The sequence below is a fragment of the Hoplias malabaricus genome, chromosome Y (genome assembly GCF_029633855.1).
Source record: "Hoplias malabaricus isolate fHopMal1 chromosome Y, fHopMal1.hap1, whole genome shotgun sequence".
NCBI lineage: Eukaryota > Metazoa > Chordata > Actinopteri > Characiformes > Erythrinidae > Hoplias > Hoplias malabaricus.
Genome location: NC_089820.1, coordinates 20,620,888 through 20,646,100, shown reverse-complemented (window position 1 = coordinate 20,646,100; position 25,213 = coordinate 20,620,888). Strand labels below are relative to the sequence as shown.

The 25,213-nt window shown below is 40.8% G+C and overlaps 2 protein-coding genes and 1 pseudogene across 4 annotated transcripts in view; 1 reads left to right on the top strand and 2 right to left on the bottom strand.

Annotated features, from left to right (window-relative positions):
• Positions 1–8,343, bottom strand: part of LOC136678235 (single-stranded DNA-binding protein 2-like) — a 37,300-nt gene extending 28,957 nt beyond the window's left edge. For all 3 annotated transcript variants that reach the window (XM_066656202.1, XM_066656203.1, XM_066656204.1), the window contains exon 1: positions 8,246–8,343. In XM_066656202.1, coding sequence (XP_066512299.1) covers positions 8,246–8,298 — 53 coding nt within the window. In that variant the 5' untranslated portion in view covers positions 8,299–8,343. The remainder of the gene's footprint in view (positions 1–8,245) is intronic.
• A 3,452-nt stretch (positions 8,344–11,795) lies between these two features.
• Positions 11,796–16,213, top strand: LOC136678412 (arrestin domain-containing protein 3-like; annotated as a pseudogene).
• A 4,650-nt stretch (positions 16,214–20,863) lies between these two features.
• On the bottom strand, positions 20,864–22,864 carry LOC136678410 (piggyBac transposable element-derived protein 4-like). The gene has a single exon (XM_066656467.1). It carries the CDS (start codon positions 22,862–22,864, stop codon positions 20,864–20,866), a length of 2,001 nt encoding a protein of 666 aa, XP_066512564.1.
• Positions 22,865–25,213: the final 2,349 nt, after the last annotated feature.

Below are 25,213 nucleotides of genomic sequence, written 5' to 3'. Positions count from 1 at the left end.
TTTTCCCCAAAATTCCTCCAAAAACAAGGGGAGAAATCACACAGTACTGCAGGACAGGCCAGTCAGCCATGTCTTATTTGTACCCCTACCCTTGTTCCCGTCCCAAGGATCTGAGTTACAAGGTGTAGTAGTTAACATCTTCCCCTACTTAATGGACCAAACCTTCAAGGACCTTTGTCAGAACACAAATAAAAAAAGAACAGTGCTTCAAAGCTCTGTCAGTCTGATATCAGAGGAGTGCTGCTGGGTTTCATTTCAATTTAAGTCATAATTTGCTTTCAGAAACATTCCACAACAATTTATAATCTCTTCTCCTAACACTTCTGTGAGATGAAGCTAAATTAAACTTCTTATTTGGCAGCTTTTTCTTCTAACCTTCTTTTTCCTCCTTAAATATTGCTGCAGTCTCAGGAGCAAGAATGTAATTGCTTTAAAATGTAATGTGGAACTGAAAATTTACCTGCTAACTATACAGCATTGAGACAGCATACGCCTAGCCATGTTTTATGCTGGTTATTAGGTGCAGGGTCATAATACGCTGAAACTACATTGAACTAAGATGATACAATGATTGTTGTAGTTTTTTTTGCCTCTTGTACAACCATCTTGCCAGTGCTTCACAAGTCAAACTGAACACTCCATTGGGAGTGTGCCTCTGAAAAAATCTGTTTCAAGGGCCATGTAGCTCTAACACTCCACCTTATCCCTCTATCTCAACCTGAATTGAGACATTCTTCCTAAAGACAAAACAGACAGGTAGGGCTAATTGGTAAGGGCAAAAAAAAAAATAAAAATAAATAAAAAAGCATTGGGCCCATGTTTATGAAGCCACACTGTTCTAATTAGTGCCAAATTAGACCTGGCATTGTCCTGCTAAAACAGACCCAAAGCTCCTGGGAAAAGATTTCTTGACATCAACAGTCTGGATGGTCTTTTTAATCTTTGGCATACAGAATCCCATGTCTGTTGTTCCCAAAAACTAGATGAAACATGGGATCGTCAGACAGGGACTCGCCTGCTATACATAATAACAGGGTGGCACGGTGGTGCAGCAGGTAGTGTCGCAGTAACATAGCTCCAGGGACCTGGAGGTTGTAGGTTCGAGTCCTGCTCCGGGTGACTGCCTGTGAGGAGTTGGTGTGTTCTCCCTGTGTCCGAGTGGGTTTCCTCCCACATTCCAAAAACACACGTTGGTAGGTGGACTGGCGACTCAAAAGTGTCCCTAGGTGTGAGTGAATGTGTGGGTGTTGCCCTGTGAAGGACTGGTGCCCCCTCCAGGGTGTGTTCCTGCCTTGCGCCCAATGATTCCAGGTAGGCTCTGGACCCACCGCGACCCTGAACTGGATAAGCGCTTACAGATAATGAATGAATGAATTAATTAATTTAAATAATAGTGTCAGGTTGCATTTCTTGATGCAGCGGCAGACCATGTTATACGACAGTGATTTTCAAAAATACTCCCGAGCCCATTTCTCAAACGATGCCACCTGACGTCTCAGTGGTCAGGCACATTCAGCAGCGCTTTCTGCCCTTGACCTTTATGCACTGGGATTTCCCCTGATTTCCTGAGTCTTTTAATGATATCACAAACTGCAGATGGTGAAAGACATAGATTCTTTGCAATCTTGCATTGAAAACATTTTTTGAACTGACTGACAAGTCCCTCAAAAAATGTTGGCAGTAAACGGATGAGCAACGACCTGTTTTTGTTTGCAAAGACTGAGCCTTAGGTGAATGCTCATTTTATGACTTCAGTATTAACCTGCATTTTGTGTAATGCTTTAGAACTCTGAGACTTTTCATTGTTTGTTTGCCCTCTGTCAGCATTAAGGGCACTCTATTGTATTGGAAACTGTACTGTGAATTTTGTGCATCACCATACATCCTCTTCATTTCAATGTGAAAAATGACAACCATGGAAATGCTTTATTTCATACCCCAGAAGGAGGATACATGATTAACAACTATTTTAAATAAAATGTAAATTATTACAAAATATTCTATAATCTATAATGATGGTCTCAACATCAATGAGTGAGAACTGAGAAATGAAATATGTCTACAGACAGACAGACAGAGAGAGAGAATGGCACTGATTTAAAGGTAAACTGATTGTGTTTTGTCAGCAGGGACATTTAAAATTATTAGTTTCACCACACATTTAATATTTGACAATAATCACAAAAAACATTTGTTTTGTCGTTTTGAGGGTGTGGGGGTACTTTCTAACTGTAAATATGTCCGGCCACAGTTTTTAACCTTTAGTGTATATCAGAGTCCATTAAAAGTGTTAAAAGCTTGGTGTTATGCTGTAACACGGATATGAATGAGAAAAACAAACACTTCCACCTCCACTACTCCACGTTAGCAAGCGATGATGAGGCAGGCACACAAACAGGCTTTATTAAGCTCCTGCTGAGGCCAGCAACATCCCATTAGAGGAGCTTCTCTTCTGTTTTTCCAAACGAGTGCCCAATGGCTGCCTGAAAGCATGCAGACGAAGAGAGATATCAAGGTGGAGAAGTGCGGTTTTCACTGCTATGTTTGTGTTTACGAGTCAGAAATGCAGTGGCACAGACACAAATGAGACAAATGAGAGCTTTCAGAAGCCTTCTTGTCCAGACAGAGAGAGAGAACTCATGACGAAGAGACTGGGAAAGGTAAACAGAGAGAAAACAAAACAAAGGGGACACAGAGAGAGAGAGAGAGAGAGAGAGAGAGAGAGAGAGAGAGAGAGATTAAAGGGAGATAGAGAGAGGATGGAAAGAGAGGGAAAGGGAGAGATAGGGAAAGGGAGAAAGACAGCATGTAAGGGGAGCATGTAAGGAGAGCAGGAAAGGGGGGAGAGAGAGAAAATGAATGAGGAAATCTACAAAGAGAGAGAGAGAGAGAGAGAGAGAGAGAGAGAGAGAGAGAGGGAGAGAGAGAACGAACTCATGACGAAGAGACTGGGAAAGATAAAATGAGAGAAAACAAAAAGGGGACAGACAGAGAGAGAGAGAGGATGTAAAGAGAGGGAAAGAGGGAAAGATAGGGAAAGTGAGAAAGAGAGCATGTAAGGAGAGCAGGAAAGGGGAGGAGAGAGAGAGAGAAAATGAATAATGAGGAAATCTACAAAGAGAGAGGGGGGGGGAGAGAGAGAGAGTGAGTGAGACATCAGGACGAGAACAAAAATGGATTGCAACCATGATGATGAAAAATATTTACAGACAACAGGGAAAAATTCCCTTTCACAAATGGCAAAACAAATCTCCTCACCTCAAGCAGCACTCAGCCAGTGAAATAACACGGGAGCGCAACCGCTGAGATGTGTCACAACAGTAAACACCAACTACAAGCTCCTGAGGCTACACATGATGAAAATTCTCTTTTCTGCTCTTACTCTAACCCTGTGATCCTTCTAGGCATCGTCTCAGATGATGACAGCAACCAAAACATGTTGCAACTTAATAAAAGATCATTGCACTGATATTTTGTACATTTAGCCTACAAAGCTACTAAGAATAGCACCACTTTGTTTCTCATGAAGGAACACACTGTTTTACAGTGAAACATTATAACTATGAATGGTGATTTCAAAAGTACCACTGGTTATCCCATTACTTTTCTTAATGTTATTTAAGCTAGTTGCTAAGCCATAATTATGAAAATCAACTTCCAGAAACAGGTAGATATCTGTCATTGTCTGTAAAATACAAGTGGAAAAAATACATTGAAATATAACACATTATATATAGTTAGACTTTTTATGTATGCGTTCTTGAAAGGGTATTTGACTTGGCTTGCAATGCTGTTGGTGACATAAAAATGACCTTGTCAATTGCAGTTATTATTCAGTATCTTCATAATATATTCAACAGTGTATTAATGTGCAGGCCTGTCGCAATAATTACATTACAGACTTATCGTACAAGATACGGACATTACCTCAATTATTTTTGCTGACCTCAATATTACTCATTGGGTTTAATGGAGTGTTTTTTTTTTTACCAAATGAATGTCACCAATATTTTAGCTGCTCGCTGTGTTCTGCTCTCTGCTGTATCTGGGCTGCTCTCTGTTCTGGAGCCATTATATGGATTTGTTTATAAACAGTAAATTTATATTATGTTTTATTTATTTAGGATACTGTAACATATCTGAATGCTATTAATACGATTTTACTAGATGTAAAGTCCTCTTTAAAGGACTGTAATTGCATTATTACACTTATTATATTATCACTGTGGCATAAAATGGCCTTAAAATGACATTTCTGGGACAATATCGAACACGTAAAATGGCTATGAGGCATTAATGTTGAAAGATGGCTCTCACAATCTGAAGAGTGGCAAGAATGAAGAATGTGTGAAAGGACACACTGAGTTACTCTGCTACCTTGAGAATGACCAGAGGCTATAGCAGTCAGGTACACAGAGGGACACCACCTCCATGCCTGTGTTTCTGTTGGGTTTTAGAACAAGGGAGAGTGGATGACTGACAGAGGGAACAATATGAGGAAAATAAAATAGAGAGAGAGCGAGATTTATATAACCATGTGTGCAGCTTACAGTAGCTGAATTCAGTAAATATATAGGGTGTCTACCCACATTCTGTCCAAAAAGAGCACTGCTGGCACTGTATATTTAGATGTAAATGTACAGTGCCAACTGTGCTCAATGGGAGAGTTAACCTTGCAATAGGGCAAAAAGAAATATTCAGTGTTTATGAGTGTGCTACCCTCATAAAAGTTTGATGGAAACAATTACATCACATCTGTGTCAAATTGAACTTTGTTACGTGAGTTAATACAAACTAACGATTAAACGTTTGCTCTGTTAATCTTGTTGAGAAGAACATGAAACATGGAAGAGATCCAAGAGGAACAAACTGTTTATAAAGCTCTAGTCTCAGTGGCCCATTCAGTCCTTCAGCGGAGGATAAAATGCAGCATTTTGAGTGACAGCAGGAGTCAGAGCTTCTGAGCATCATCATCCTATGCAAATCTCATGAGCTTTTCTCTGCACATCACTGAGCACCTACTAGCACGACTCGGCAGGATGGGTCTGGATGTCCTACCGCAGCCAATCAGAGCCAGAGAAAAACAGGGGAGAGGACACAGGCACAATCACGTTAATTTGCTGACATCAGCAAGCAAAGGGAAGAGGCTAAGAGGCCACTATGGGATAGCACAATGTGCTGCATGATGAGGACATAAACTGTTTCTGATACGAGCAATGAGAACTAGTTTGTCAAGTCCTAAACTGCGGGGCAGACTCAAACCTGTGACCTGCACTTGACATTGAGGCCACTATTCAAATTCACATACTAGGAAAAACCTTTTCAGTCCTTGTGCACATTCATTTAGGAATCTGGTGCCTACCAACCCACAAGTCAGAAAACATAGGATTCGACAAGCTGCTCAGATTTGGCTTCCCTCCTGTTGTCAGCTGAGGATTCATTATAAATGCACTGATACGCTATGAGTATCCCCAGTCACATAGACAGGGTTCAACCATGTAAACCTCATTTAACAGAAAGGGTTGGATTTAAAACTATACACAAACAAGAGCATCAGTGCGAAATGGCATGCGTCACACAAAAAAAATGCTTTATCAGACTGATCTTGTTTTTCATAGTTGTTGCAAGCCAAAGGTGTAATTGAAAATAACATTTAATTAAATGTCCAGCTGTACTGGATCCTTGTGCTATTTTGACCGAAGCATCTAACAGACATTTCATTAAGACTTTAGAGAATGGAAAAGGTCCTATTTGCCTCTGTCACACAGGAAAAACAAGTAATAACACATTGAAATTTCTGAAACGTCACGGTTATTTGCTTAATCTATAAGTCAAACTCAGACATGCATCAGACCTCAGAAAAAAATGTGAAGTTTCCTGTTAGCCCTTAGGCCTCTGAGCTCCATTAGCCAGATACGCTAAGAATGGTCTCATACTGTAAATATATCCAGGCAGAAACATCCTCACTATTAACTATATAACTCCATGTCAAACATGGGTAATGGCTGGAATTACATTCAGTAGATAAACACAGAAATTCATAATCATACACGGTACCTGTTGAGCATTAGCAGTCTACCACTGCAGCTAGGCCAGGGGTCAGCATCCTTTACCACTCAAAGAGCCATTTGGACCCGTTTCACACAGTAAAGAAAACACTGGGAGCCACAAAACCCTTTTGAAATTTTACATGAAATAACACTGCGCATAACAGGGTTTTTTTGCCTTTGTGCTATGTATAAACAAACTATACTGTGTTACATTTATGAAATTCATGAACGACTGCAGAAAAATGAAATAATATTTCTGCATGCAACAAAACATTTTTAACTCCGAAAACGGAGTTGACGGTTAAGTAAAATACTCAATGTCTATTTGAGTCCTTGTAGTAATGGGGAAAAAAACGCTGAACTTAAATTATCCACCGGCAGCAAACAATGCTGTCCTCTCTCTGCGTGCAGTCAGCGGTCAAAAAGTTCAAGAAACCGCACACTGACGGGTGTCAGGGTAAATATTAAAATATTTTATATGTTACAAGATTGCCATAATCTTCATAGAATTACATTTTGAAAATGAACGAAGTAAAATAAAATACATTTTAATTAAATACTCAGTAATCATTTTCAAAAGCTGAGCCGCATCAGAGGGATCAAAGAGCCGCTTGTGGCTCTGGAGCTGCGGGTTGCCGACCCCTGAGAAAGGCTAACACCAGGCAGAACCACTTCTAAAACCTTTGGAAACTCTACTAAATTTCATGAATTTAAATCTATTACATTTACAGTCAGAACACCAAATTAAAATCCCTATCAACTCTAAATACTAAAAATACATTTAAATTGAGAGTGCTAATGTTGTTTGTAATCTTCAAATAATATATTTGCAATAAAAACAGTCATTCAACTTTTAAACTGTCTTCTATTTTGTTCCCACGTAGACAGCTAAACATACAAAATTACAAACATTAACTTAGCCTTGAGATTTCACATCAAAATGGCTAACCTAAGCAAACTAAAGCATAGCAATGTAGCGCAGCCCCCGCTGAAACAAAGATGTGGAACCCCTGCTGTGGAAGTCAAGTTGTTGGTTTTTTTTTTTTTTTTTTTAAACCTTGTTAACATTTGTGCTGTTGATATGCTATTTGCAAAATAAGTAGTCAGTATCATGGCTGAGCATTTCCGTTTTAAAACTGCAGTTTTCCAAAGACAGTCTCAAAAGGGTGCATTCAGACAGCCAGGGTTTCTTACATCATAAACCTAACCAATCTAACAGCCACCAATTTCTTCAACGTGCTTTATGTTGAACATCTTGGAAATAACATCTAAATATGTCATTTCCATGAACAGAGATGATGGGAGATTTTTAGGAGTTTCATTTATGAACAGAGTGGAACATTAAAAATGTTATAAAAATAGCAATTAGCAGGTTATCAGGTGAAAATTCTGTGAAAACAGCAAAGAGAATTTTTACACAAAAACAGTTTGTTGAAATAGAGTTTGCTTTACTTTTTCTGAGCCAAAGCACCGTGTGAAACTAGAATTGAACAAAAGATATTTTTAATGTACAATGTAGAATTCTAGAGACCCAAGAATGTCAGGGTAGGCGTAGAAAAAAATACTTAGAAGATAAAACGTTCCTTCAACGTAACACATATTCCTCTGAATAATTTGCTAAATAGAGTCTAAGTCAGTGATCCTCGTTCTATTTGACATGGAGGGAACGGGAAACATAATGGGACTTTTTTTTGCAGTACTACGTGGCTTATTAAATATTAAATAAGCCACTTTTCCCCCCATTTCCTTGACATTTAAGCGCCCTGTAGACCTCAAAAAACTATATCGAAACCTATCGAAGAAATCGTATCGCTACACCTCTGTCAGCGCAGAGACTCTGAGCTTTCTGAAGAGGACTGGAGGAGTGCTGAAAGAATTCGGTGCCATGTTTCCAGATGAGACTGAATAAATCCCTCGTTATTCGCCAGCCACAGGGCGCCAGAATGCAACTGCTGCGGCATTTAAGGTGGAATGGATGATTTAAGTGAGGAACTGGCGAATACAAATGCAACTTCAGCCTCGCTGTTTCCTGCAAAATTAGAGCGCATTAACTACGGCACATGCAGCACAGCGAACAGGCGACGAGGCACAAACAACAGAAACAAGCTTCTCTACAAAGCACAGACTTCAAAAATGTCCGAAAACGCACGGCCCCCGCAGCCTCCGCGGTGTGTACTGAAGGTGGGTGAACTTACTTGTCTCTGGCCTGTGTGTCGGAGGGCGCGCGCACGCTCCTGCTCCTGTACATGCTCGCGCCTCGCGCACTGACACACACCTGTCAGCTCCTCGTCACGCACTCAAGCTCGACACCGTCACCATGGAGACTCACGCAGGCTCGCAGCCCATTGGCTGCGACGCACGGAGGGCACGCCCCGTTTCCGCAGTGCTCCAGCCGTTAGAGAATGCGAGGCCACGCCCCTCTCTGCGCCCCCTCGTGGCTCTACAATGTAAAATGTTTCGCATCCAGAGACGTGTGGACACACCATTTAACCAGCGTCTACTATAGAAGCTCCTTATTCAACACCTGAAATAAAATATACAGCCAGTAAATCTTTGTCTTAGTCATAATTAAGGCAAATTCTCACAAGAGCCAGGTTCTATTTTAGTACCTCACACGACTTGTTACTTCGAAATAACGAAATCCTGTCCTTTCTCATTATTATGAAATATAAAACATAACTGAGACACTTTGTCAAAGTAATTCCTTCCAAATAATGAGAGTTCAAAGCTATTGGCTAATTAAATTAAGACAAAATTGCCTTTGTCTTAAAGTTATATCTCTTACATTATATTATTCTTATCTCATCTATGACCAAATAAACAAACATTAATATTCTGTTATGGAGACTTGTTCCTTTAAATATTTTACTCATGTGTACTGTAAATAATATCTAAAGAATGGACCAGCATTTACAAGATGTTCATTACCAAAGTTACTATGCATAGCAAGCAATTATTTTTATTCACAAGAATGGGCAACGCCTGAGGGTGGGTAGGAGATAATCTTGAACATGGAAGTAGCTTTTTGGAAATAATTAGGTGGATGAGAGCCAAAGTAATTATAAGCTCTGCTAGTCATCTTTTCATTTTCTCCAATTTCAGAAATCACCTGCAGGCTTTTTGTGGAATTAGATACACATTGATTTTCATTCTGGGGATATTTTTAGCTAAAGAACATAATGAAATCATTTTACAATTATTAAGCATACAATGCATATAAATAACATTTTAAACATAGTGAATTAAACTTGGTATTATTTTGTTTATATATTATTTATGGATGACAATCTGTGTTTTTTAATAGTAACATCACCCTGTGAGACGTTTAATATTTAACAGAGGATGTGTTATCAGTCTATATGCAAAGAATCTCAGCCACAGATAAAAATAATCCATTTCTGTCCATATGCACACACAGAGAATATTCTGTAGTGTAAACGCATTTGTATTTATGTTGTATTCATTACGTGAGCACTTTGCCCTCCATGCTGTTGGGACAAAATGGCGAATTAAAACCTTGTTTTCTCTCGAAATTTGATGAATAAAAATACTCTTGGGAACAGATGTGGACTTTATTCCTAATTCGACACACACTGTCTAGTGAATTGCATTCTAAATGATCTGAATATAACCGTCTGCCTGCTTCAACATCTTCTTTGGGAGCACAGCAATATTAGAGCCATTTTTTTAGTAGATTCATCTGCATCTAACAGGAAATATATCTTTCTCAATAGCATATAAATGCATGATAGGATGACAAGTATGGGACAGAGATTGCTGCAGATAAAATAAGGGCATTCTTCAGTGTCATGACTAATCGTCACTGCCATCATGTGGTTAATCATGTGTCTTACATTTCATCGTCCCTCAAGAAGGTTTTTGATGAATCAGTTGATTTTTACAAACACCCATAGGATAGTTTCATTACTAAAAGCTTTGCGATTCGTTGTAACAAAAGGCCAAATGTGCTAACGCCAGTAGTGTTTATTATGCTGGAACAATGTACAAGTAATTTGAATGAAAATATCATTTTCATGACGTAAACAAGGACTACTGACGTGCAGACTGACCAGTTAAATGTTTACAGAGAATGTTATCGACCAATAACGGTAGCGCTACAGTCAGACCGTCCAATCAGAAGATTTTAGGCTACTTCACCACGCCCCCTTCTCACTCAAGCGAACCAATCGGAGTAGGAGAGGGCGGGACTAGTTTGTGAACGAAACTTCTCGAAGTTCTATGTAAACTGTAGAAAAACAAAATCCCGGACGTTTGTGAAATTCTGTCCGGACATTTTTTTAAGTCTAAAAAAGAGGACATGTCCGAGTAAAAGAGGACGTCTGGTCACCCTAATCATAGCATAGTATCAAAGCTGAACGTAATAATGACCTACATTTTTCTACACTCATTGTTCATTTCACTAGCTCCACTGACCATGTAGATGCACTATGACTAAGGTTATAGATTTTAGTCTCGTTATTGTTTAGTATGCTTTGCTAGCCCCATTTTATCTTAATCTTCAGTGGTCCAGAACCTCCTCAGAACCACCACAAAGAAAGTGTCCTTTTGCCAGAGCATTATTTTCAGCATTGCAGTAACCCTTATGTAGTGGTGGTGTATCATTATTTTGCACTGGAATGAGTGGATCAGACACATCATTTACCTTGACCAAGAAGCCTATATTAAATCAGCTCAATACATCATTTGAGAGCAAAAAAAAATCAAGCAACATATTGTCTCAGATTATAAACATCAAATTTCATACCCCGCTAACACGTGACATCCCCGTAACATCATGTGCAAGAGGTTTAGAAATTTATTTCTTTTGCAGAAAGACATTCAGGGAACTAGAATCAACAAACTCGAGGATGCAGCCCACAGCTTTCAGCAGCACTAAGTGTTCCCCACCTGGGAAAAGCTAGTCCCGTGTTGATCCTTGTCTTGTTTCACTCTTTGACAGAGACTGTTTTGCTGAAGTATGTGTAAATGTTTCACAGAAGATTCTGCCAGCCCGTGTGCCCTGCATACACTGCCGTGACTTGTTGCTTGGGGAGGGCATCCAATCTATGAAAACAAGGGGCTGAGAACAAAGTGGGTGTGGGGTCATTCTCTTCATTTTCATTCTCCACTATATTTTTTACATTGAAATTAGTCATTTGCTGATATATTAATGTCTAAAGGGCGGGATATTGCACATTTAAAGGAGCACTATGTGGTATTCCATGTCCTTAGTCGTTAACTCACATGACAAACATAAATAAGTGTGTAATTTGACATGATCACAAATAAATTCTCTGCCAGAAAACTGGAAAACTGCATTTAGGACAGAGAGCCAATTTATTATTATTATTATTATTATTATTATTATTATTATTATTATTATACTATATGTTATTGTATTATCACAGAATTGGCCACTGGAGGCCCCCTTGACCAACCTACCTGTGCATTGATTGGAATTCAGGACACTGATCTGGCAAGCACTCTGGTAAATTTGCTTAATGCATTTTTAAAAACATTTTAACAATGTCCTAAAGTTGTAATTTTGTTAGCTGGGTACAGTCCACTTTATGCACATTAGCCTTATTTTCTTTAAAACCCTGAAAAATAAATGCATAAATATTAATGGATTGTATTAAAATATGAGGCTTTGTGATATTAAAATCCCAATTTCAAGAATAAACAATGTTCTTTACAGCACCAACCCTTACCTTTCTAAGATACTAAGAAACTGAATACAGAACGATGGCACCTCCTGTGAAGAAGTTGTTTATAACTCTCGACCCGATAAATGCCAACAACACCTTCACCAGCGGAGACGCTGGAGCTGAAGAAGGAAATCCATATCCAGAGCTTTTCCATCAAAGCCATCCCAGTAAACATTTAGCCGTTGATTCAACATTGAAATAACGTAATGACGGCCGTCTTATCAACGTTCTCTTAAGGTTGAAAATGAAAGTTGAAATGATGTTATATAAATAAATTAATAAATTAATAAATTACTTGTATAAAATTCTTTTTGGACGTCAACTGACATTATCGATTGGTCACCACTTGATAACTAACTTATTAAGATGGATTTTGGACGTCCATTGACGTTTAAAATATGTACTTGACGGACAGACTACTTTTAGACCTATTTTGAACGTCCAGGGACGTTCCTTGTTTACTGGGATAGGCTATGCATCCGTGCAGTGGGCTGAGTATTATGGCCAGAACAGAATTGTGGTTTACCAGGACATGGAAAACTTCTACAAAGCAGCTCAGTACTTCATTCAAGCAGAAGCATGAAGAATAAAGGTACTGTCATTTTTTTTTATCTGTAGACATTAGACCTCACAACATGTCGTGTACCCTTTTAAAAGGAGTGAGATGTTTGAAAAATGAACGAAAATATTTATACTGTTTTCAACATTGTTTTGAATACGAATATTGATGAAATATTCCAAGTTTAAACAACAGCAACATAGCTGAAGTTAAGCTCAATATTAATTATAATAATATTATATAATAATTGAGGTTGTGGGTTCGATTCCCGCTCCGGGTGACCGTCTGTGAGGAGTTAGTGTGTTCTCCCTGTGTCCGCGTGGGTTTCCTCCGGGTGACTGTCTGTGAGGAGTGTGGTGTGTTCTCCCTGTGTCCGCGTGGGTTTCCTCCCACAGTCCAAAAACACACGTTGGTAGGTGGATTCATGACTCCAAAGTGTCCGTAGGTGTGAGTGTGTGAGTGAATGTGTGTCTGCGTTGCCCTGTGAAGGACTGGCGCCCCCTCCAGGGTGTATTCAAGCCTTGTGCCCAATGATTCCAGGTAGGCTCTGGACCCACCGCGATGCTAAATTGGATAAGCGGTTACAGATAATGAATGATTGTTTCCATCTTTTGAAACTTTAATTTTAATGGTTATGTCTTCATGTGTACAGAGATATGCCGGCATCCTTCAAAGCATACTATGGACATGTGTATCAATCTCTGGAAGCTAAACTGCGCAGATCAATGCAGATACCCAGCAACGACAAAGTGTATTTCAACTATGTTCCCTGGGAGGACATGTCTATACCAGACCTGTTGATAAATACATGATAATAATAGAACTGCTTTGGAATGCAAATCGTCAAACGTCCATGGTCAAATAACCTATTTTGTTAATGTTAATCATATGGGAACACATTCTCAAACAATCCAACTTCTACAGTCTAGATTTTTTTGAGATCTGCAGTACATACATTTGCCTAGAAGACTGTCTATAATACACTGGCTAATAAAATATAATAAAATAAAAGCAGCACCTATGAACAGGACACATGTTCCTGCTTTGGCTGACTGCTCTCCTCCACGTGTCCAGTAGGAGCCTTATACATCATGCTGAATTTCTCATGTGATATTACTTATATATTAATTAATATCCATTAAATAAAGTTTTATGACAGAATTGTTTAAGTATTTATTTTACTGTAATATTGAGTCTGTCCCACTCATGCCCCCGATACAATTGTTTTAAGATGCACTATGAAAACATCTGCTCGACACAGAATAACCAAAGCTCGAGTAGTTTTTATAGAACACCCAGCATCAAATGATCAATCGATATATCAAATGTGTGTGCTCATTTGGGAATGTGTCCAGGGTGTGTCTGTTCTTCACATTGAACTACACACACATTCCTGTAAGAAACAGGTTGCACTGAACGCCAGAAATGGAAAGTAGGTAAAAAATGCAGTGTGCTCCTCTCTCTGATGCTTTCTTGTGCACTCTTCCAGCTGTAGTCAGGTTGTGCATATTCATCTGTTTTGGGGCATGGCTTTAGTTAGGGGGTGGGACATTCTCAGTTATATACATTCAAAAACTAGCTTATATTTGCTGGTTCCTAAAAAATGACCTGCTGTAGATTTGCCCTTTGTTTTAGCAAACTTAAGTGCACCATTTTTGTTAATTTGTTGTGTATATCATACAGGAAAAAATTAAATATAAAAATGTACATTAGCTTTTTTTTACCTACATTTAAAATTCTTGAGGGTATTGCAATATTCCTGCCCCATAGATGGGTAATATTTACTTATTTTTGTGGAAGGCCTCCAAATTCAGGACACAGCTAACTGCATTACTGAAATGAGTTTATTGCCAATTAAGACCAATTACACTTCAGCCACGTACAAACAGTCATTTTTTGTCCCTCAAACATATTTATTCATTCATTCATTTCATCATCTGTAGCCCTTATCCAGTTCAGGGTCCCGGTGGGTCCAGAGCCTACCTGGAATCATTGGGCACAAGGCGGGAATACACCCTGGAGGGGGCGCCAGTCCTTCACAGGGCAACACACACTCACACATTCACTCACACACTCACGGACACTTTTGAGTCGCCAATCCACCTACCAACGTGTGTTTTTGGACTGTGGGAGGAAACCGGAGCACCCGGAGGAAACCCACGCGTACACGGGGAGAGCACACCACGCTCCTCCCAGACAGTCAACTGGAGCGGAAATCGAACCCACAACCTCCAGGCCTCTGAAGCTGTGTGACTGCGACACTACCTGCTGCACCACCGTGCCGCCCTCCTCAAACATATTATTCCACCTTAAAAGATGTGGAGCTTCTGAACATAAACAAACCAGAGAGAACAGTGTTTCTCCACAATCGAAGACATCACCTTAAAGATACCTGGTATTTTCAAGTTAAAATGGAGATAAAAGGTTTTGTTGTCAACAGTAACAGTATGTTAAATTCAGCAAAATAAACAGTATAAACAATAAAAAATAAACCCTGTAATTTCACCATGGAGTCCCAAATATTTTGTTTATAACTGTATATGCTACAGCAGGCAAACAGAGTTGTTGTGTGTTAATTGTTACTTGACATATCTGTTCCGCATCCTCAGTATGGGTCTAAAGAGAAGAAGATGAAAATCTTCACATCTGGGAGTGTGTCCATGAACATTCACATAGAGAAGCTGGGTTACCATTTGGGTAAGTCCAACAGATATAAGCAATAGTATTTCTGGAGATATTTTTATGGTTTCAGTGAAGCACTTGTCAAAATATGTATAACTCATTTAATATGTTACACAGAGACGGGTTGTTTTGGGGAGCCCAGATGATGTCATTTATTTGTGGCTAATGGGCATGCTTAACTATTTGTTTTATTGCGTAGGCTGTGTCTGTGTTGTGCTGCAAAGTGTTCTTGCTGCTGTTTTTTTTCCAACTGGGTCGGTTGACATAATAACAGCTCCTCTAGATAAAGTAATGCTGAACAATAAACAATGAATATAAATTTGGGACTGATTTGTACTATTTCTTCACAGGGGAGGAACTGAAGGTGAATATAGACATCGACAACAACTCCTCTCGAGCAGTCAGACCTAAGTTCTGCTTCTACCAGAAGCAAAGCTTTTTTGCCATGAAAAAATGAAAAATTCCAATTAAAAAGGTTTTGAAAGAGAAAGGTGACTCCATTAGACCATCTACCAAAGCAAGTGTGACTAAAGTGTCGAGGATTGCTGAGGATTCCAGTGTTTCTATTCTCAATTGCGGGATTCTTAGTGGAGTACAGACTTAAGGTGGGTTAGAGTTTTTGACTGTGGATTGAGGTGACATGTTCCTTGCTGTTTTACATTATGCATACGGCCCTTATGTTTAAAGAAAGCACAGGTGTGCAGCATGTCACTTAAATAATGAAGTATATTACCACAGTCACGTTTCTCTAAACACCTCTTGTTAAAATGACTGATTGGCTTAAAGCAGTGTTCCACTGTCTTCCCTCAAGACTTCCCAAACAAGAACAGGCTATTACTGTAGCAAAGAGAGACGAACTACCAATTAAAACCTACCATCTCAGAAGAAATGCTGGCCAAACTGGTGTCCAAATGTTTGGCCATTTAATATACTTTTGAATAAATGCCTTATCTCAGGATTTCTTGTCGTATGTTTCCATTTAGGTCATTCTAAAGATGAAATTCACTTCAAATCTAGAAATTAAATTCCCAGTGGTGGTCCTTCCAGTCCCCCAGAGCCAGAACAGCAACTCTCCAGCAGCTGTGGATGCACACATTTGATCTGAATCATGGAGAATCAGCCAGGAAGACTGGGATAGCTCTGCTTTTCCAGGACCCTCAGCTTTTTCTGATTTGTTAGAAATTCCAGGAAAAAATCAGTTAGATTTCAAATAAGACTAATTTGAATTGGACATGTTTATTAATTTTATTACTTTAAAAAATACCCAAAAATGCTTTACAGTCAACACTGCACAGAACGCCATTCCAATCAACATCAGCACACACACACACACACACCAGGACTGTTTTTAGTAGTAGCCAATCTAACACAACCTAACGTCCATGTTTTTGGACTGTGGGAGGAAACCCACGCAGACACAGGGAGAACATGGAATATACGAGCACTGGGAGGTGCTGGTTTTTATAAGACTTTTGACATAAACATGAATGTGCAAAAGCTAAAATGCTATTTTTTTTTACTTTTATATATGAATACACACATATATTACATGAGAATTGTGAGTCTATCTTTGGGTCTTCCACACACCCAGGTTAGATGACGTGAATTGTTGATTATATAGACGAAAACTAACTTTACATCACCTGCAGATTTTAGAGGGCAATTACTGTTTATATTCTGCACTGAAATAATTGGGAAATATAAAACATAAAATTGTAAATATGCCATAAAATACTGGACAGGCCAGTTATTATTAAATGTTATTCATCAGCACACTCTCAGAAAATCCATCACTGTAGTGGTACACGTAATCATACATATTCAGTACTTTTAGTTAGGGAACATAATTGTACCATATTCTGTGTTAATTATAGATGTTTAAGTTGTGTTAAAAGCCCCATTCATGAACAGGACAATTTGTGCACAGTTCTATAATGAACACTTACAAATATTCACCTCTACTTCTGGAGAAGAGAATGTAATGCACTTTTAGGGAATACAACTGGAGTTTAAAATCACTGCTGTATCTTACAATGTTTGTACATTTAGTGACAATAAAGTACTTGTACAGTTCCCGTTTTTTCGGAAAGTGTATGTTAGATTCAGCACACAAACATTAATGGTCTATTTAAGTGTGTAAAGGTGTGTTCTCTGTTAAAGATGGTATTTGTCTGTATGCTTAAGTACTCACAAAGTCCATGTTGCAGTTTAAAGACATAAGGTTGTGTTAAAAGCGCCACCATGTGGCTGAACTTGTAATGTCATTACGGATTATGTACCCACATGAGCCACAACATTAGGACAACTTGCTTAACATGCTGTTACTAGAGAGAGTGATGCTCTGGGAAATTTTCTGTGGGAAACCCTGGGTTTTGGCCTTTATGTGGATGTCAGTTTGACTAACACTACCTACAGAAACATGGTTGCCGTGGACCAGGAACAGTGCATTATCAATATATTTCATTATCAATTATCAAATATGCCAGGGAGGCAGTTCAATTGAAAGGAAATTTTTATTTGAAATTAGTGTAGTATGTCTAATTATTCAAGATTAATTTCTGCTGAGATAAATTTTCTTTGATATTTTGATATTTAGACAGAACATATATGCAAAAACCCTCATGCATGTTTATATAGACCTACTTCTGAAACTGAGGTATCATCATGCCTGTATCAGGAGGTCTGACCAGAGTTTTTCCCAGTTAGAGAAATAAGTATACACGTTAAACTCTTAATTTCAGAAATATATTTGCATATCCTATAACATATGGCCTTATAGTGTAGCTTTACTGTGAACTGATTTCATAATTCAGAGGATTGTGGGTTATGGCTGAGGGGGCGACTAAACTGAAATGGGTCTACTTCTATTGTGTATAATTGAAGAGTTGGCCCTTTTGTGTAAACAGGGCCAAGCAAGCCTGAGTGTGATATATCTGCTGCCCTAGTCCTCCATACACCCACACCACCACCACTCCCACACAGCAGGAGGGTTAGTTTTTAATGCACCTAGCCTTTAGTGCTCGACCACTGACTGTCCTTCCTCAGACTCTTTTTTGGAAAGTGGGGGAGGGGAGATAGGCGTGGCTTGTGCTGTCTCCCAGCCCACCAGTTACCCATGACAACCGCTCTGGCCCGCTGGCAACTCCCCACCTTCATTGGTTGAGGTTGCTATGGTGACTCCCCACGGGACTCCACCCCGCCCCCAGCTCAAGAACGGCAGCAGAAGCGTCCAGCTCAGCTCGGCCGGAGAGCCGCAGGGCTTCAGGACTGAAGGGGCTTCCCATAGAGCCTCAGCTCTGAACAGGGCCTCAGCTCAGGGAGTCAACAAAAACAGGCCCAGGTAACCTGAACTACAAACCAACCCTCTGGTACTTTGAGCTGTTCTATGTAGTTCATCAAAGAACTATAGCACAGCACATTCTTGCCGTAAGACGTTCTTGGTTGTTTGTGGGAAGCGACTTAGCTTCACTGCACACCCACCATCCTTTCTGTGTCTGAGTGGAAAAATGACATTACAGATGTTGGTAAAAGCATTCACAAGTCTAAATGAGACTGATTTACAGATTATTAAAACTGGCTCTGACCCTTACAGAGGGTGAGCATGCCCGTGTGTTTGGCACCAATACATTAACAGCAGATCCAATAAGTTCTGCAAGTTGTGAGATGAAGCCACAAAGGATGGGACATAGTTTTCCAGCCCATTTCAGAGATGTTTGATTTCTTGAACAGGTCATGTCATGGCACAGTATCCTACTGAAAGAGTCGACTGCCAGCAGGAATTATTACCTCCATGGTGGGAAGTAACCAGTTTGCTATGATGTTTTCTTAGATGGCATAGGTCAAAATGAAGTCCATCTGTATGACCAGACTCAATGTTTCTCTGCAGAACCTTTCCCACATCACACTCCCTGCAGCAACAGCATGTTAAGCAAGTGATCAAATTGTTCAGGCTTATGTCACCTACATATAACCAAACCTCTGACAAAGCTACATGAATATTAATAAAGGTGTATTCCAACAAATATCAGTTGCCAGAAAGGCTTGTTTTATCCCAAATACTTTTTAATCTCATGTCAGCAATGGTTACAACTGAAGCCTGATGGAAAAAAATGTTTTTATAAATATTTGTAAATGTCTTCATGAAAGGCCTATGTATATCATAATTGTCCAATGAAATACATATACAGGGGGTCCTCGACTTACGATGTTGATCCATTCCCACGTCGCCTCGTAAACCGATTTTCGGTGTAAGTTGGAACATACGTAAATACTGTACGTAAATAACATACTGTAAGCACTTATCCTAACACCTATCCTCCTCGGTCCCGAGCCGCGTAACCGTGTATTCTTCCGCCGCACACACCAATCACGAAGTTCACGTTACGACGCAAAACCACTTAAGTCAAAACAAGGCTTTATACAGTAAATGGGAGATGCGTCGTAACCACGAAACATTGTAACTCTGCACTGACGTAATCCAAGAACCTCCTGTATTTCCAAAATAGTAAACTTACAGGAGATGGAAAAAACTTAACTTTCAATGGATGTCAATGTAAAATGATTTATTTTAAGTAATTCTGGAGCATTTCTAATGGACAATTATGAATTTTTCACACAATGTGGTCAGTGACAACGGGTGTTGTGCAGCCCTATAACCACTTCAGTATTATTAAAATATGTTATTAATTTCCTACTCTTTGTAAGTTTGTGTCATTCCATTGCATAACAAAGAAGAAAAAAAAATCTAAGCACATTTACTATGCTGTAAAGTACACATAGACCTCATTATATCATTACAATTACATTCAAATCAAATTTATTATCCCTTCAGCTACTTTGATAAACAGCTCCTGTGGCTGTTTCCAAGAGGCCAGGTACAAATCACTGGTGTCACAAGCTGTTATGGCTCCTAGAACAACAGTCAGTGTTGCTCTCATCTCAAGTTTTCCAAAGTTAAAAAGATTCAGATCAGTAATCCTCTCATGTAACTGTATTTTATGCCACGTTCCCCTGTACACAGCATACACTAACAAATTAAGTACAGCTCTATGAAATGCTTTATCCATATAATATAATGAAATATGCTCAACAGGCGCATTAAACTGAAGGAGCCTGTTGAGAGCTCTCTTTAGCGGAGCTCCAGCTCTCTAATTCAGAGTGGCTTATTCAAAGACACCATACTCATATTAAGATTACACAGATGGTCTTGCTGTGGTGGCTGGAGTGCATATAAAAAGGTTACAATCTGTCCATCCACGGAGACTAGAGAGCCCTTTTCAGCCTTGTAATTGCTACAAGCTGTATCCCCTTGATGCATTTTTTAAGGTTTCTTGTAAATGTGATTTTATTATGCTTCCATTATCCATATTTTTTTCACACATACATATAAAACCAACTGATTCCAGATAAGAGGATCTTCTTCTTGGAATATTTATTTTGGAAAAGCATAAGAACTTCTCACAGAAAAAAAACCAAAAACATTTGCCACTGCTATTGTCAAGATAAGTGCCAAAAAGTTTTCTATTGGATTTCTAGTTGTCAATAAAATGCATCTCAATTCCTGGTTATAAAAAGTGACACAAGGCCTTCTGTGGGCATTATGAAAGGCAATTAGACAAAACATTCTATACTAATGCAAATGTATAATTGCTGATTCCTTAACTTGTAAATTCGTGCATTACTACAACTATGACACTACAACTACCACTACTAATCAAATCAGACTACAAGGATGGTTACAGTACTTGCAACGATTACCTTTGGATAACAAATCCTTAGTATCCAATGTGTCGCATAACCAATAGAGAACAAAAACATAAACGTAAACAGTAGAAAGTCCAAAAAAATAAAAAAGAAAGGAAGGCTTATTTATGGAATTCACTGAAGCACCCTCCCCGGCACAGGTGTACGTTGCAGATTTTGCAGCCAAACACACTCTCATGCCTCAGGCCTTTGTTGGTGCAGTTCCGGCAGCGGCGGGAGCGCTCAGACATACGCTCCAGCCGGTGGCCATACTCCAGGGGTGAGTCAGCGTGGCGTTTGCGGGCAGCCCGCTCCATGCCCCGAGCGCCCTGATAGTCCCCAATTAGCTGCTGTGCCAGTCGCACACGGAAGTGCCGCTGCGTGAACTCCTTGCCATTGAAGCTGGCCGGTGGTGCACCACCGCGGCTTTCACGCAGGATGATGTAGGCGTTAACAATGCACAGGTTGACATAAAACCAGAGGAAGTAGCGCCACCACTTTTTGCATGGCCTCCCTACTTGGTAGCACTCCCTCAGCTGGTCACACAGGTCTACGCCACGCATGTTCTCTTGGTACAAAAGCAGTGGGAGTGGACGCGGGATGCCAAGGGCTGACAAACTGCTACCATCCCCATCACTCCCTTCTCCATCCTGCTTGCTGCAAGGTCCAATGCCTACAATGCCCGGCGCAGAGTTGGACGACAAACAGCTGACTACCTTGGCGTCCCTGGTGACGGTAGCCACTAGGTTGCCATGTTGGCACTGGTAGAACTCCCCTGGTTCCAACTTACCAACATTGCGGGGTTTAAGGGCATCAGGATAGCCGCGGCGGTGTGGGTTGGTGGGGCCACAGGCATAAACTCCGTCCTGCAGGAGTCGCTGTAGCAGGGGCACTGAGGTGAAAAAACTGTCCATGAAGATGTGATGGTAGCGACCCTCCAGGCCCCTGACCAGAGATGTGACTGTGCGGTAGCCCAGTGTGATGGCAGATGCGTCGTCACCTGGCTTTCCCACGTGCAGTCGAGTGCGATGGCAGTAGCCCGAGCGTGAGTCACAGAGCATCCACATCTTCAGGCCCTTTCGCATAGGCTTAGAGGGCATGTACTGTGTTGGTGAGAAACGGCCCTTAGTGGTTATGGCACACTCGTCAATAGTCAAACACCGATTGGGCAGATAGGCGTCCCACATGGTGTTACCCAACATGTCCAGTAGGGGCCGGATTTTGTACAGGCCGTCATAGCCAAGCTCACCTTTGGGCGGCTCAGACAGGCGGTCGCATAAATGCAGGTTTTGATTCAGTTTCTCAAAGCGCCTGGCGGTCATTGTTTTTTTAAAGCCAGCATTACCTATGAAGATATCACTCGCCCAGTACATGCCATAGTCTGGAAGCTGATTGATGCCCATCAGGATATTGAGGCCGACATATGCCCTCATCTCCCTGACGTCGGTGGGGTGCCAGTGGGGGTCTGACCTACCGCTCCTCCTTTGCCGATAGAGGGCGTAGTTGTTTGTTTGTTCTACCATGTGTTCAAACAATGAATCTGGGAAGAGCAACCGGAAATAGTCTAAAGTGTCAGCATCATCCCCTAGCGAGTGCTGAGGGCCACTGTCGGCGGTGAAGGGCTCGATTGATATTACCTGGTCGGGCTCTCCCCAGAAGTCTGGAGAAGTGCACTCTTCGTCCAGAAGGTCATAGGAGTTGAACAAGCCTGCGTGCTCCTCCTCCTCCAAGTCGGAGAAATCAATGTCTGAAGTGGTGTCCGAACAGTTATTGGAGCTGGAGTAGTAGGACTCCTCTTCGTACTCCTCGTGTGTGATCCCATTGCCCGTCACCAAAATAATGTTGCAGCCACCTTCGGCGATGAAGCTCGCCGCGTCCACGGTCTCCTCCCCCGCTGCTGCCGCCGCCGCCGCGCTCTTCAGCTCGGGGTCCTGCACTATTTCTTCATCCTCCTCCTCCTCCTCTACCTCCTCTTCCTCGTCCGATTCAGGGCGTTTGAAAGGGATCTCAAACCACTTCACGTCCACGGAGAGGTTCAGGGGACGCTCTTCGCCGTCGGAGACCGCGCCGTCCGCGTTCGTTTCCAAAATAGTAAAAAGCTCTCCGCTTTTCCTCGCCGCCATTTCGGGGGATCTAGCGGCGCCCGCATGAGTCCTTTTATTTATTTTCGCGGCCGTCGAAACTGAGCGCGGACGCGGCTCTCGGCGCCGAAAAGGAGCCCCTGTCGCCCCCGGAGCCGGGGAATGTCGCGGTTGTTTGTTAACATGGTGTTTAGTACGGGTCCTGGATCATTGTTTTTCCGCTCTCTGCGTTAGCTCGCTTTGTAGCAGCGCAGTGTGGCCGCAGACGTCAGAAGCTGCTTGCATGTCCTGCTTTGTAGGGGCGTTTTTTTTTTCTCCCTCTCTCTCTCCCTCTCTCTCCCTCCCTCTCTCTCTCTCCCGCGACTGCAGCTGGTGAGGTTGTTGCTAGTTCGCTAGGCTGCCAGATGGCCGCTCGCTCGCTGTGCAAATGCCCGCTGGCGCTAGCCGTTAGCCTCTCACGGTTCCTTTCTTTCTCGCTCCACACAGCGCTTTGAGAAACAATCTCCAAAGTTTACCTCAGAAAAAGTAAAAGCCGCTGAGTACAAAGTTGCCGACCCCTCCCCCATAATATGTGACAATTCCACACTTTGGACATGTTTAGGTGACGTTTATAGCCCAAAGCTGACGTGGAGAGGATAGAAAGACAGAGAGAAAGAGGCTACCTCAGCCACGAAAAAAGTACCGTTAGGCTGAAACCCACAGCAGCGGTGGGCGAATCACGACTTAAACGGCCCATATGAAAGCGCCAGTTTTTTAAATTCGAGAATGAAAATGTCGAGTGGTCTGACGTTGGATGAACCCTGGCCAATATCATGTCTCCTCGGCGGTGTTTGTGGGGGGAAAAAAGATATTGGTTTTCACAGTGACTTCCCTCAGGATAGAATAAACATTTAAAAATAAATGTAGCCAACATCGAGAAGGAAACGATTAGGGATCGTTTTTACTCCTGCTGCTATATTTTTTATTAGCAAAAGAGCTGATTATAATGTATCATCCCTTGGGATTTGGTGGATAGTTTCACTCATAAAATTACATTCAATTTAATAATAAAACAACCAAACTATAATCTCTCATTGTCTATCCAGTGTCCCTTTTTTGTCTAATGTTTTAAGAATCTCAATTAAATCTGCTATCAAAGACCAACATTTGTGCAATGATTTTGCTGTCATGCTACAGGGTGTTTTCTTTGCCTCCTGTCATGATGGTGTTATTACAGGAGGATGATTCTTAGGCTATCACATGATCAGTGTGTTCCCTGCAAGGGGTTTACAACATTTGTAATGTCTCCCTTAGATCATCACTTAAAAACTGTTTTTTGTTAAAATAGTTAAAAAAAAAGGCTTTGGTTGCTTAGATGTACTCTACACATTCACCTTAATTCAACATGCACTGAATATGCAATTAGCTCATACATTTATCTCTCTAATGAATGAATGAAAAATGATTTAAAGAGTGTATAAAGTGATTCATTCATTAATTAATTATCTGTAACCCTTATCCAATTCAGGGTCACGGTGGGTCCAGAGCCTACCTAGAATCAATGGGCAACACAGACACAGATACACACTCACACCCCTGAGTCGCCAATCCACCAACCAATTTGTGTTTTTGGACTGTGGGAGGACACAGGGAGAACACACCAACTCCTCACAGACAGTCACCCGGAGCAGGAATCGAACCCACAACCTCCAGGCCCCTGGAGCTGTGTGACTGCGACACTACCTGCTGCGCCACCGTGCTGCTCTATAAAGTGATGTTTTCCTCAATGTGGAAAGTAAGATCTTTGTTATCCATTTTAATTCTTTAGTCCAATTCTTGCCTTGGGTAACTGTGAGGCATGTGGTGTGTTCTCACTGCGTCTGGGTGGGTTACATCAGGATGCTTTGGTTTCCTCCCACCATCCAAACACACGTTGGTAGGTGGACTGACTGTGTGAAATTGTCCACAGGTGTGAATGACTAGGTGACTGTGTGACACACTCGCGATGCTGTCACCCTGTCCAGGGTGTGTTACTGCTTTGAGCCCAAAGATCTTAGGTAGGCTTCAGATCGATGTGGATCAGTGTAAAGTGGTTAGACAAATTAATGAATATATTAACTATGTTTTAGATCTTTAGAAAAGTCTTTAATAGCACCCTTAGACATTCACTTCCAACATCTATTACTATGTGATAATATGACAAAAATAATTAAATAAAAAGGATAAATTTATTCATACAGCAACTTTCATACATCAAAAAAAAAAAAAAAAGAAATATATATATATATATATATATATATATATATATATATGTGTGTGTGTGTGTGTGTGTGTTGCGCCCAGTGATTCTGGGTAAGATTGGGACCCACTACAACCCTGAACTGGATAAGTGGTTACAGACAATGAATGAAT